Source organism: Xenopus laevis, chromosome 9_10S, assembly GCF_017654675.1.
Source record: "Xenopus laevis strain J_2021 chromosome 9_10S, Xenopus_laevis_v10.1, whole genome shotgun sequence".
Taxonomy (NCBI): Eukaryota; Metazoa; Chordata; class Amphibia; order Anura; family Pipidae; genus Xenopus; species Xenopus laevis.
The window spans coordinates 96,493,744-96,508,790 of NC_054388.1; the positions used below are offsets into that span (position 1 = coordinate 96,493,744).

The 15,047-nt window shown below is 39.6% G+C and overlaps 1 protein-coding gene across 2 annotated transcripts in view; it reads left to right on the forward strand.

Moving 5' to 3' along the window:
• The first annotated feature begins 389 nt into the window (after positions 1-389).
• ocm4.1.S (oncomodulin 4 gene 1 S homeolog) overlaps positions 390-15,047 on the forward strand; it is a 46,532-nt gene continuing 31,874 nt past the window's right edge. Inside the window, exons 1-5 of one of the 2 annotated variants that reach the window (XM_018239175.2) lie at positions 390-451; positions 1,805-1,872; positions 2,746-2,878; positions 3,656-3,765; positions 4,716-5,152. In XM_018239175.2, the coding sequence (XP_018094664.1) occupies positions 1,812-1,872; positions 2,746-2,878; positions 3,656-3,765; positions 4,716-4,741 (330 nt within the window). In that variant the 5' untranslated portion in view covers positions 390-451; positions 1,805-1,811 and the 3' untranslated portion in view covers positions 4,742-5,152. Of the gene's footprint in view, positions 452-1,804; positions 1,873-2,745; positions 2,879-3,655; positions 3,766-4,715; positions 5,153-15,047 lie in introns of those variants that run through there. The other variant, XM_041578488.1, reaches the window with a different exon arrangement.

The window sequence follows — 15,047 nt, forward strand, 5'->3', positions numbered from 1 at the left end:
GTGGAATAGTTATAGAATATTCTACAGTATTGAAGACTAAGCAATGCATGCAAACACTATTTAATATAGTGTAAATTCTGCATCCAGGCCTTTGCTACAGTATTATGCAGTTAGCCAGCAAGCTAATGGATTTCTGCTTACTGTGCATACAGCTTAAATTAAAAACTAGGCCCACACAACATATGTGATTCCGTTTATAAGGCTATGATATAGGATTGTTGATGAAACCACCATTAGCATTCCAATTGCGATATAAATATCTCAGTCATTAGCTTGCAGGTTTTCTTGCTAACCCTCTGAGGCATTAATCTGTAGACACGATCTCTGGACTTCTGTATATGGTATGGGGAGGTGTTTACAAGATATATAAGTAGGGGTCCACAACAAAGAGTGATGCACATTTCAGTCTCAAGAACATTCATCCCTTTACTTCGGTAGAAAAGGACTAAAGGTGAGTTTTTGGGAGACCCTCTCACTTTTTTAAGCTGATTGCTGCTTGGAATTGAAAAAAACTATTTTTTTTTTTAAAAAAAAAAACCTTTTGGCATAATGGATCCTTCTGCAATCCAAAGCCCTGGGAAAATATGGACTATAATATGGACTCGAATAGAATCAATGGAAAGTCAGTTCTGTGCCAACTCTGAGGCAACTGCAAATAAGGACTTCACATCAGAAGCTGCAATGACCTTTTTATCTTTAAAGAGAAGGATTTTTTGCACTTGGGGGTGCCAAATGTTAGGCACCTCTAAATGTTAGTCACCTCCAAGTTACCTGAAACCCCGGGCCGGGTTTCAGCAGAAAACTACACCGACCCGGGGTTCTTCCAGTGAGCACCATGGATAGATCCTCCTACGTCTTCCTCTTTCTTCTCGCAGCTGCGAATGTGCTTTAGAGTGAAAAGCCAAACTTAAACTAAAAAGTCGGCTATTTCGTTCTCTTGCGCATGCGTCTGCCCCGGGAAATTTGAAGAAAGAGGAAGATGGAAAAAGATCACTCTGTGGTGCTTACTGGAAGAACCCCAGGTCGGTTGAGTTTTCTGCTGATAGGAGCACCTGCCCGGGGTTTCAGGTAAGTCAATACACTGACTTGAGGGTGAGTAACATGTGGCACCCCCAAGTGCAAAAAGACTTTCCTTCTCCTTTAAAGAATACTTACCAAATGTATATCTTTGTAACCTATGGACATATATATTATACATTTGTATTGATGTCAGTTAAGGTCAACATACAAAATGCATAAATGTGATGATATGGTCCAGGCTGGTTAACTTGTTTTAGGCTGGGGGGGAAGTCATTTCTCTGTTCTTTATTAGGTTCATATAGGCACTATTTTTTTTATTTATTTTTTTGTATTTTAAAGCTTAACTATAGGCAGCACCGGCATTAAGACATAATCATTCATATGGTTTATTGTGATTTAACAATCCCTCGGTAAATGATGAATGTCAGGGAAATTGGGGATTTATAATACGCAATCAACACACAGCTAGCTCTGCAAGCAGTCTCTTTTGCCACCTTCCCATTTCACCTTTTATTGCATGGCCTAAAATAAAGCTTTGAGCTTTTTGGATCATCATGTTCAGTATCCACTGACCACGAGGTATATACCATTCAGTGGAAAGTCAACGAAAGGCATGAAAGGAAAAGCCCCACATTTGAGGAACAAATTATTTTGCAGTTGGAAATAATTGAGCGATAAATAATTGTAATTGGAGCTTGCAATGGTTATCTAATTTTGTCATTGTACTTATGCTACCAATTGTATCATTATAGTAACTTTCAGTTGTCCTTCTGTCTTTCCTTAGGCTTACCATGGCATTCGGAGGTATCCTGAGTGAGGCTGACATCTCTGCTGCTCTGCAGAACTGCCAGGGTATCTAATATTTAAATCTTATGCACCCATTACCGTTTACTCACAGAGACAAACAAATAAATACTCCCAGTTAAATGTTCCTATATTATTTTCTTAACCTGTTTGCTTGCTACCCCTGATTATTTAGAGCAGTGATCCCCAACCAGTGGCTCACGAGTAACATGTTGCTCACCAATCCCTTGGATGTTGCTCCCAGTGGCCTCAAAGCAGGGGCTTATTTTTGAATTCCAGGCAAAGAGGATCGTTTTGGTTGTATAAAAACCAGGTGTACGGCCACAGAGAGTCTCTTGTAGGCTGCCAGTCTACATAGGGGCCACCAATAGTCAATCATAGCCTATAATTGGCACCCCAGGACCTTTTTTCACGCTTGTGTTGCTCTCCAACTTTTCGTAATAATTGAATGTGGCTCATGGGTAAAAGAAATTTGGGGATCCCTCATTTAGAGGATTCCCTTTAGTCCAGAAATGCATATCATACACAAAATGTACCATTTATCAAATTCTATTCAATTATTAGTTCATTTTCAAAAATATTTAGAATTATACAATTATAACTGGTGATACAGTTCTTAGAAACAGTAAAGACAGAGCTAGACTATTGCTAACAATACAATGTGCATGGGCAAACTGCACAGTTACTACTTGGCCACAAAGGCGGATTTGGGCACATTGAAAAGGCAGCAACTATTCCTTTATAAATACCCCCATCCCGACACACACAAACAAACTCCACCGAAAGTAAGAAGATACTGAGCTAAATTAGTCTAGAAAAATGTCTGGTTCAGCAGTGCTGTCTCTTTGCTGTTAATGTACATTTGTAATATTAGCACAAGCTTCAGCCCACTCACACTTTATCTTGTCTCTTCTTATCCAGCTGCTGACTCCTTCAATTACAAAAGTTTCTTTGCCAAGTCTGGTCTGAGCAGCAAGTCCGCAGATGATGTGAAGAAAGTCTTTGCCATCATCGACCAGGACAAGAGCGGCTTCATTGAGGAAGATGAACTGAAGTAAGAACTGATATTCCGCTATAATATGCAGCAGGAACACAGAACCTGAACAATAACAAAAAAACACTCAACCGTTGCTAGAACGTGAGCCCCAGCATCCATCCAGTTTTGGAAGATAGGCTGGCAGGTCTAGTTTGGCAAATGCTGCAGAACTATTAGGGACAGTTTTATCAAGGATTGAATTGAAAATTCTAATTTCGAGTTTATTTTAGTATAATTCGACAAGGGAATAGTCCAAATTCGTTTAAAGTTTAAAAAAAAATCTAAATTGAAATTTTTTAATTTATCATGTACTATCCTTTTAAGAATCCGATTTTGACTATTCACCATCTAAAACCTGCCAAATAGGTGTTTTAGCTTATGGGGACCACCTACAATCAATTTGGAGTCGTTTGCTATACTGTTGAAAAAATAAATATTTATTCACCTGAATTTAAAAAATTCAAATATTTTAATAAATTTCGACTGGTCTTTTTTTTCCGAAATTCGGAGTTTATGAGAGTTTTTAGAAACTCCCATAAACTCAACATTCGACCCTTGATAAATCTGCCCCTTAGTTGTCTATCAATGGAATATTTTAGTCATTTATTTTTGCAATCGAAAATCATACCTTGGATCACAAAGATGATTCCTAGGCTTAATCTCGGCCCCCATAGAGAGTCTAAAAAGTCTAAAAAATGTACTTTGTATAATGTTACAATGGTTATTTCAGTACTAGAATCGAATCAAGCAAACCCATTCTAACTTGGGTCTTTCGTTCTTTTCCACCATCTCAAGGCTGTTCCTCCAGAACTTCAGCTCCGGTGCCAGAGCTTTATCTGATGCTGAGACCAAGGCTTTCCTGTCTGCTGGAGACTCTGATGGTGATGGCAAAATTGGAGTTGATGGTGAGTGGATTCATATTTTATATACATTGCTCAGGTGTCCCTTTTCTGGTTCACTTTATTTTCATAAATACTGAATTTCAGGCTCTACATATTATGGGTCTGGCACTGCTAATATTCTTCCTTTTAATGTTTAATTCTTTATAAAACTCAGTATAAATGATATGAATCGTCCAATGTGTGATCGTTGGTAGAAACTACAGTTATGTAGTTCTATACAATCTGTATGGGAAAGACTATAAAAAACAATATAGTTTATACAGGAGCAGTGACCAGCTCCATGTTGTAGCTCCCACTCTTCCCAGCTATAGTCAGGTGATCCCACTGGTGTCTAATAAAAGGGCAGCCAAGTTTGGGAGTTTTTACTTTGAAAGCAGCAAAAAAGTTGCAGGTAAAACTTAGTCCCTGTGTAAAATGTATAATGAAGCAATAGAATTCTTAATGTATCAGATGAAAATTGAGCATAGGACTGGCCAGATATGGGATGACTTTGACAGAGTTGGCCAGCTTAAATATATTGCAATATATGGACAAACAATCCCTGTTTTGTTTAAAGGGTAAGGCATTTTTCAGTAGCAGTATGCACAAAATGTCTCTGTCTTAAATATATTTATAATGGGTTGAGTGCAGAGGACTCTTGTATTTGTCTAAATCTGTATGGTAAAGTTATGGGATGTAGAGTGCTTGGAATCTATGGTTTGTGAAAGAGATCTTTTTGTAATTCGGAGCACCATGCCTTAAGGCGCGTATGAAAAAAACCTTCTCAGTTATTATCAATGTCAAGATAATAGTTTATTGTTTAAAACAGCTTTGTGTAAATTGGCATTCCTATATTCTTATGCTTTTGGATATAAGGTTTCCAGATAACAGATCCCTTAAGGACGGTTCATCATTTTACCCTAATTAAAATAGCACTTTTTCTACTACTAACACTTTTTTCCTTTTTATTATAGAATTCCAGGCTCTTGTGAAAGCTTAAATTGTCAATCCTGCAAGTCATTTTCACGTAAGCTGAAGTTCCAGAACATGGGCTTTTCTTAGTTAAATTGACACAAGTGGAACCTGGTTTAGCGGAACACAGACACCTCTTCAGCATTTTCCCTTCTGCGGACAACTTCTGATTTCACCATCTGCTGCTGAATCCAAGGCATTCACCCTGCAAAAGAAGAAATTCAATCCCATGACCAGCAATTTATCTAAGAGATGCCTACTTAACACGCTATATTTATTTATTATATTTTTTATATTGATATAGCATTTACTGCTGTTTATACAGTTGGGACTTTTGTATATCCTCAAATGTGCAATCCTTCTTAAATGTCTTAATGGATTGAGGCAGCAGACACAAAAAAAAACCTCAGTGCTATCAATAAATTGATTTTGGAGTCAAGTTGTCACATCGTTCTTCTGATGTATTAATCAAGACCATGTTTACCCTTTATTATCACTAGGGATGCACCCAATCCACTATTTTGGATTCGGCCGAACCCCTGAATTCTTCGGCCGAATACCGAACTGAATCCTAATTTGCATATGCAAATTAGGGGTGGGAAGGGGAAAACATTTTTTTGCGTCACATGATTTCCCTCCCGCAATCCTCCGAATCCCTCTGAAAAAGGCTGAATCCTGGCCGAATCACAAACCGAATCCTTGATTTGGTGTATCCCTAATTATTACAGCCCTCACCAACTACAGCTATCTGCATTTTTGGGCATTCGAATTCAAATCAATAGCAGAGGTCCCGTGAACCATTTAAAGATGTAAATAGCCTTCCTGAATTTGATTAGAATTTTTGGGTCGTTCCAATTTGATCGAATGTTAGCCTAAAAGCCTATAAACCTTCTTTATGTTTTCCAATCTCTACTACACAACTATACAGTATAGTCCCTCTAAGGGCAGAGACACACGTGGAGATTCGGGGAGATTTAGTCACCCGGCGACAAATCGCCTTTTCTTTAGGTGATTTGTGGCGACGAATCTCCACATGTGTCTCTGCCCTAATACTTACCAACCTGCTAATTTGGCAAGATTTCCCAGATCACTTTATCTCTTCCAGTATAGAAAGAGATAAGGAGGACAATCATTGCAAATTGTTGTCACAGCTCACACCCTTCCTTTGCTTTTTATCCTCACTTTAGCTTCTTTTATTAAACATCTTCACTTGTTCACCCATATTTTATGCTTCATCGGCCTTCTATTAACAACCAGGCTTTGCACATTTCTCCATCTACAGATTTTAAAATAGCCACTGTGCTCATCATAGTAAAGCTGTTGTGTAACCCTGCCTTCTCATCTCTCACACCAACTCTTCTCCTTTTCCTCTTTCTGGCCTGTCTTATTTTATCCCATGAACTTTGACATGCAGAACTTTCCCTTCTGGTAACCTGCATGGGATTCAATATTCTCGTCAGTGTTCTGATGAATATAGCAAGGATTTGTGTTCAACATAAGTTGTTAGGGCAGAGACACATAAATAAGCAGTGGGGATAATAGTTTATAGGAAAGGACGGTGGCTGTGGGATAACTGGTGTAGTAACATAGTAGACACATAGTAAGTTAGGTTGAAAAAAGACACATGTCCATTAAGCTCAACCATTTTAGGCTACAGATGAAGCCACTTGGATTTGTGAGTTAAATGCGTCATGACTCAGAGTTAATTGAAGAAACTGTGTTATCTAAAGTTATCTTAACTCATTTAATGCATTTAACCTTTTCATTAACATACCAAAGCACCATTGTTCACAATGGTGAATGCTTTAATTAGATGGGATGTTGTGACACAGTTTTCTGTGTTAAATGAGATAAATGGGATATCTGTGTTTAGTTATTCTGTGTCAAACAGACAAACCAAAGTGGCTGCATCTGTACATAACCTGCCTGACTGCTAGCTGATTTATAGGAAGGAAAAAAACCATTGAAGCTTCTCCAATTTGACTCAGAGGGGAAAAAATCCTTCCTTATTCCAAGATGGCAATCGGACCAGTCCCTGGATCAACTTGTACTATGAGCTATCTCCCATAACCCTGTATTTCTCACTTGCTAAAAAGCCATCCAACCTCTTCTTAAAAAATAAATAAATCTAATTTAGCTAATGTATAAATCTATTGTATCAGCCAGTTCCACATCTTCACAGCTCTCACTGTAAAGTAACTTATAGTAGCAGTGGAATAATAGTCTCTGGGAAGGGAGTGTTACTGTGGGATAGCAGGTATAGTAGGGAGAGATGGTATCTATAGTAACAGTGGGTTAATAGTCTCTAGGAAGGGACTGTGGCTGTGGGATAGCAGGTATAGTAGGGAGAGATGGTGTCTATAGTTACAGTGGGATAATAGTCTCTGGGAAGGGAGTGTGACTGTGGGATAGCAGGTATAGTAGGGAGAGATGGTGCCTATAGTAACAGTGGCATAATAGTCTCTGGGAAGGGAGTGTGACTGTGGGATAGCAGGTATAGTAGGGAGAGATGGTGCCTATAGTAACAGTGGGATAATAGTCTCTGGGAAGGGAGTGTGACTGTGGGATAGCAGGTATAGTAGGGAGAGATGGTGCCTATAGTAACAGTGGGATAATAGTCTCTAGGAAGGGTGTGTGACTGTGGGATAGCAGGTATAGTAGGGAGAGATGGTGCCTATAGTAACAGTGGGATAATAGTCTCTGGGAAGGGAGTGTGACTGTGGGATAGCAGGTATAGTAGGGAGAGATGGTGCCTATAGTAACAGTGGGATAATAGTCTCTAGGAAGGGTGTGTGACTGTGGGATAGCAGGTATAGTAGGGAGAGATGGTGCCTATAGTAACAGTGGATAATAGTCTCTGGGAAGGGAGTGTGACTGTGGGATAGCAGGTATAGTAGGGAGAGATGGTGCCTATAGTAACAGTGGGATAATAGTCTCTGGGAAGGGAGTGTGACTGTGGGATAGCAGGTATAGTAGGGAGAGATGGTGCCTATAGTAACAGTGGATAATAGTATCTGGGAAGGGAGTGTGACTGTGGGATAGCAGGTATAGTAGGGAGAGACGATGCCTATAGTAACAGTGGGATAATAGTCTCTAGGAAGGGAGTGTGACCATGGGATAGCAGGTAAAGTAGGGAGAGATGATGCCTATAGTAGCAATGGAATAACATCTTCTGGGAAGCGACTGTGGCTGTGGGATAGCAGATATGGTAGGATGACATTGTGGGAAGGTCTTTGGATAAAAGGTATAATAGGGTCAGATGGCAGCTGCCTGTAACAATTTACAGTATATCTGTGTTTTCCATACCGTCGCTCTTAATTTGTTGCTGAACATACAGATAATGATTGTCAGTGAAAAAAAATGTAATTTTTTGTGATTTATTAAACCCTGATGGTGTTAAAAGTCCGAATAAAAAAGTACTCCAACTCAGACCTGCTGAGTTCATGTAGAAGTCAATGGCAGATGACCCGAAGATATCCTGATTTGCGATGGGTTTCCAAAAAAGTCGGGGGTTTTTGGTCGTCAAATCAAAAAAGTTTTGGTATTTGGATTTTTTTCATGATTTTTGGAGTTTTTTCCCCGCACAAGAAATTTGCCGGAAAATTTACTGATAAATAGGAGGAAAAAATCCATGTGGATTTGGTCAGAGTAGTTTTCAGAAAATTGTGAGAACTTTTCAGGTTTTGATAAATAAACCCCCTTAAGATTGTAGTTCAGCTGATGCTAAAAGGCCTCAGGTTAAAATATTGTTTTATAAATATAAACGAGCCACACCTCGAATCCTGCATACATTATGGGATACGTGTTTGATATTGTTTTGTATTCAGTTATTCCTGACCATTTGACATTCAGTTGTTGTCTAATTATTGGTTACGATCTAAGTTAATAAAGATAATCAAAAGTTTGTATAATAAAGAGATATGTTGTCCATGATATTCCAAATCGAGTGGAGATTTTGTCTGTTGGAATGTCTCTATTGCTATTCAGCACATGCGGAGTAAAGTTCAGTGAATTGCCGAAGGGAAGGAAGAAAATCTGAAGAAGACAGAAGACCTGCTGCCCATGAGCTCCACTGCGTTAAATAAGTGAGCGTGCGTGCAGGGAGACTTTCTGGAATAATGCACTATGCAGATAGAAAGCGGGGGGGGGGCTAGTAGATGGGGCTTTTCTAATTAGGGGGGTTTAGTTCTCCTTATAGCTCTTTAGGCTTTCCTGCTTTTCTCCATATTTATCTTTTTATAATTTTTCTTTATTACTTTTTGCAGGAACGATTCTTCTCTTCGGAAATGTTGTTTCAGGGAAAAACTGCTGAAAAGTCTGTTGAAATCTACCTCTAGGGAAACTTTAGCCATTTAAGTGATACTGACATTTTCTTTTCAAAATGTGAATTTACATTAAAAGTTACCTATAGGTCATGTTGATTTTGCCAACCTTACTGTCCCTTCTTAACCTGTCAGTTAGGGGCAGATTTACTAAAGAGCAAAGTGGCTAATGCAAGAGACAATTCACTATCGTTGGCACCCACAGGGACATCACCAATTCACTAGCGAACCAGACAGTCGCTAGCGCAGTTTAGGACCCTATCGCCAGGCATATTTTCACTCCAACGAATGGGCGCTATTCTGAAAATTGATCTTTCGTTGTTTACTTCGCCACCTCAGACCAGGCGAAGTGCTAAAAAGCAGCTACATCTTCCTCAATCTTCTGTCACTTACATCATATCCTGTGTGCCGAAAATGCATTAAAGTTCCAAAAACGCTGGCGACTTTTCCTTTTCTGAAGCGGAATTGGCTGCAAAAATTCTTTGGGTAACCAGTTTTCTCCAGACATTTAATAACATATGGAACATTAATTTTACAGTGGGCTCATGTGTAGGGCTTTATATTAACTCTCTTGTCTTTATTAAGGTTCCCTGGACATTTGTAATAAAAAGTGGTAACTTCAAGCATTTGCACCAACATTTATAAAAATGACGTCCATTCAACTTTAAATTACCCGCAATATGCAAATTGACCTAAGCGCAAGATTACTAGCGAATTTTCGCTAGGCACAAACAAACGCTAGCGCATCTTCAATATGAAATGCTAGCACTGCCGAAGTAACGCTAGCAAAAAGTCGCCGGCATTCGACGCCCAGGGCACAACTTCACATATTAGTGAATTAGCGTAGTGGTAGCGGATTTGATGAAGTGGTGCGATGTGTGCGAAGCGGTCACTGGCGACAATTCACCCTTTAGTAAATCTGCCCCTTAGAGTTTCTAATGCTAACAGTCTCCTGTTGCACAAATATGGCAGCCCCCTCATAGAGGAACAGGGTAGTAAGAAAGGTCATGTAAAAGCATCAGGCAAATACTTTTATGGCAAAATTATAAATAGCATTCAAAGACAATGTTATGATAGATAATAAAATTGGTTATTTTCTGATGTCAGTATCTCTTTAAGTATCAAATAGGGTTCATTGAAAATATTTTAATATGTGCGATTTCAAGCACAGATAAAACCAGCAAATTGGTCAAGACAGGAAAACACTGCAATCTCAACTGACCACAGAGCAGAGGTTACAGTTTAAGTGACATCGCCAGTTTGCAGCTCAAATTTTCTCTTTTTCTGTGAGCGGGTAATTAGAGATCCGTGTCATTGACACAACCAGCTCACAACCTGAGCCTACACAGTGGCAGCCACATTCCTCCTGTGCAGCATTCCTTATTTGTGTAAGGCTTTTTATAGATGGGGGGCAGCTCTTCCTTTCACTTGTATAAAATCTAGCAAAGGCGGCTGCAATAGAATCCTTTCTGCTGGGGTTGGATTTCTCCAACTGGATGATCTGTACTGATTCTGAAGCGTATATGTAGCCCAATGTTTAGCTGAACACACCAAACCAATTTGTCATGCAATGGGACAAGCCATTGCCTAAAGGCAACAAAAGCCATTTACAGTACTAAGCATTTAGAACACATTAGCACCCACCTTAAAACTTTTTGCAAGGATCAACTCTATTTAACTGAAAATACTTTGGTTTGTGCTACTGCCACATAACAAAAAGTATCTATGGTACCACTCAAAAAATAAATATAAGATAAGTGAAAATACAAAAATGTATAGTAGAAGAAATAATAAGGAGAAAACACTCACAGTTCACCTCAGTCCCAAGGTGCAAAAACCAAAAACACTGTATCCAAAGGGTGTGAGGGTCTCCAAAAATAAAGAGGCAAATATAAAAAGTAGAAAAATTTATTAAATTCACACTTTAGTGAATTTGCAGTGTAACAATTGTTTGCCAGAGCGAAAAGTCGCCTAGCAATAGAGTGCAAAAGAACGATATTGACAGTCCTGATCGCTAGCGTTAGTGAATTGGCGATGTCCTGCGGGTGGCAACACTGGTGAAAAGTCACTAGCGTTAGCCACTTTGCCCTTTAATGAATCTGCCCAATAGTATTAAGATTAATAATTTTCGCTTTAAATTTTTCTGGTGTTTAGAACATTTCTTGATGGCTGAAATCCCCCTACAACATTGTAAACTTGCTCCTCCTCACTCGGGCCAGGGGAACAGTGCAAGAAGTCTCAAGTAGGGAGCGGGTCTGAGTCTTCGGGCCCACCAAGTTTTTTTCCCAATGTATGCCAGCCCAGTTAAACCCTGCATGGATTTAGGGCTCTTACTGACGAGCGTTTTTACCTGTGCTCCCCTGCGTTCCGTTTTTCTGCGTTCAGCCGCAGGGGAGCGCAGGAATAGACGCATTACATTTTTTCCAATGGGGCTGTACTCACACAGGTGCGTGTAGGGGCAGAACGCAGGTTGAGATGCAACATGCTGCATTTTTCCTGCGTTCGGCGCCTACACGCGCCTGTGTGAGTACAGCCCCATTGGAAAAAATGTAATGCACAGGTAAAAACGCTCGTCAGTAAGAGCCCTAAAGCCTAGTTTAGTTACCATTCAAAAAACCAATTGCTCTTTTTTAATAGGAAGCTATTAACTCCCTAATAGCCTGTAAAGAGGGATGCATTTATAAAACTATTTCAATCGGGGTTTGCTTTTAGATGCAACCATACTATTTAAATGGGTGATTTGACCTTTAAAGGGCATGTAAAGGCAAAAAAATAAACTTTCTTTAATGAAAAAGAAACCTATCTCCAATATACTTTAATTAAAAAATGTGTACCATTTTTATAATAAACCTGACTGTATGCAGTGAAATTCCCCTTTTGTTTTACTTGCTCTGACTGCTGCAGATAGGAAACTTCAGACGGTCCCTAACTGCTCTGCTGGGAAACAATCATACTGTCAAAATGCACGGGGATTCCCCTACCTTATTTCCCTGACCTCAAGCAACTTTGTTTGTTTCCCTGTAGAGCAGCCGGCGACTATGTAGAGATTCGCATCCACAGACCAAGTTCAGTCTGTATATTCTGATTATTAATCAGTATTGCTTTGAAAACTTTGATCGGGACAAGAGTGGCAGCATTGAGGAAGATGAACTAAAGTAAGAGAAAATATTCAGCCATTAAAAGGTATATGGCTATGTATAAGACAAAATGAATAGGACGAATGAATAGGACAAAAAAATAAAACAAGATACTCTTATCCTTTCAGTAGTCCCTAATTCATTTGAGTTCTCCCCTCCTAATTCCACCATCTATATCAAGTCTATTCCTCCAGAACTTCAACCAGGTTGCAGAGCTTCAATTGATGCTGAGACCAAGGCTGTCCAGGAAGCTGGAGACTCTGATGATGGGAAAATTGGATTTGAAAGTAAGTGAATACAAAGTTTGCTAAGCCAAAATAGGCCCACAATCAGTCAGTTTGCGCAGTTAAAATAATTTGTAGTGTAAAAATAAAAAATTGGTTAAAAAGTAGGGTTGCCACCATTTATTTTTGTGGAAACTGGGCAGGGTGGATGATGTGGGGGTGGAGTGGAAGATGTCAGGGGTGGGTCAAAGATGTCAGGGGTGGGCTATTGCTATGGGGGAGGGACTGATGACATCAGCGGCAGGACTTGTGAGATGGTGATCAGCTGATCACCATTTCATTAACTTCAATGTCCTACTTCCTGCTCTCTTAGTTTCCACTGATTGGTTACCAAGCAGTAACCAATCAGTGACTTGAGGTAGGGCCATATGGGTCATAACTGTTTCTTTTTATCATGATCTGCTGGGATTCAAGCCAGGGACCTTTGGGTTTCTGTCTCGATGCTTTAACCACTGGGCCAGGTGAGCAACCTGTAGGGTTGCTCACTATATATTACCTGGCCTTTGCAGCCCCAGCCCAGCAGCAGCCTGATTGGTTTGCAGTCAGCCAATCAGGGCTGACTCTGCCCTATTTAAGGCCAGCTCTTAAAACGCTCCTTGCCTGAGCATTGGCTTCCCAAATTAGCACTGTGGCCCCTAGCTAAGGGTTCCAGCTCTAGCCTCCTTGCTGTGCCTTGCCTTTCCTAGCCTTGTCCTGTCTTGTCCTGCCTTACCTTGAACCTTTCCTCCTTACCTTACCTTGTTCTGCTCCAGTCCTTCTACCCCAGTCCTTCTGCTCCAGTCCTTCTGCTCCAGTCCTAGTGCATTCAATCCTTCTGCTCCAGTTCTAGAGCATTCAATCCTTCTGCTCCAGTCCTTCTGCATTCAATCCCCAGTCTGATGCGATCTACGCCTGCACCCTCCTGTACTATATTTTTACTCTGCTCCCGATCTACACCCGCACCATCCTGTCCCATCAGTCTGTTCCTGTTCCACTCCTGCTCCATCCTGTTCCTATCCAGTCTGTTCCTGTCCTGACTCATCGCCCTCTTCATCCTGTCTAGTCCAGTCCTGATCTTCGCCCTCTCCATCCTGTTCTGCTCTGCACCTGTTCCAGTCTGACTCTTCGCCCTCGTCAACCTGTTCCTGCCCTTTTACTGTCTGTGTTTCATGGGTTCAGCCAGCTCTTGCCCAAAGGACTCACCTTCCTCCTGCTGCCTCCACAGCGTCCCTACCTAATCCTTGACACTTTTGAATCTGAGCTGCATGCTAAGGATCAATTGCAAACTCACTGAACCGTTATATCCCATATGGCCCTCCTTAAAGTCACTGACCTACTCATAGAGCTGAAAAGCAGGAAGTTGTGTTCTGTTCTGTGTTAGACATCCAGTCACTCCAGCCTTTATACATTACATTTTTGGCTAACTATATTAGAATATATTATTCTTATATATATTATATAATTTTGATAATTTTTCACAGCCTATTCTATTTACCCAGTTTTTGCTTTTACACTTTATAGCAAAAAAAGGTTCATATTAATATTAGTTTATAAACATTTTTTCCTTGACAAGCAACAATTTCAATATCTACATTTCTTTTCCAACTCCCTGAATAACTTAACCTGATAAAATTAAATGATCCCAAAGATGCCCCATTTTTTGGCCCTTGAAGTCAAGGCCACTCAAGCAGTATCTAATGTGACTTCCTCTAGTGCATATTAAAGTGACTGAACCAGCCATATCTTTCCAACATCCCCTACCCACCCACGCAAATGCGGAGAAAGTCTAACCTTAAAAACGTCAAAACACTTACAACTGCATTTTAAGTAATATGACCACCCTCCTTTCCTCAGTCAGCTGCCAACACCCATCCAGACTTGAATATTTGTGCTGTATTAGAATACTGTTATTGTATCTGAGCAGCAAGGAGGTTTCACCAGTTTTTAATTGAAATGCATGTTCTGGAACTCATAAAAAGAAAAAAGGTGTACAATGCCCCATTCTGTATTAATCATTAACATTAATTAATAAATAATAGGGCCTTATTTATAGCAATATGTTTAGGGTGGATAATTACTTTAAAAATTTTCTTTTCATATGATGTAGATATTCCAACATTTATATTCTAAGAACATTTGCATTTGGTCTTTATTTAAATGTAGTTTTCGTAGTTAAAGTTTTGCTAAACATTTTTGGTTTACAGTTCACTTGTTTAACATTTGATATTGACCCTAACAACCAGGCAATTGTTTGAAATTGCAGGCTTTTGGTGTACAATTCCAGGCTTTGGTGAAAAACTTTTTTTTTTTAAAAAAAAAACCCGAATCTGTCACTTGCAAAGAAGAATTTGGATTTTCTGTGTTAAAATGATACAATGAAACCTGGTTTAGTGGAATACAGACACCTCTTCAATATTTCGCCTCATGGAACAATTTGTGATGTCATCATCCAGTGTATCAACCAGTATATTTATTCTCATTTTTATACTAATAACATTGTCCATTGTTTACACTGTTGAGACTTGGAAACTTGCAATTCTTGCTTCAATTTCCTATAGTTTGAGGCAGACACAAAAAAATAAAACTAATAGTTCTCAATAAATCCATTGTGG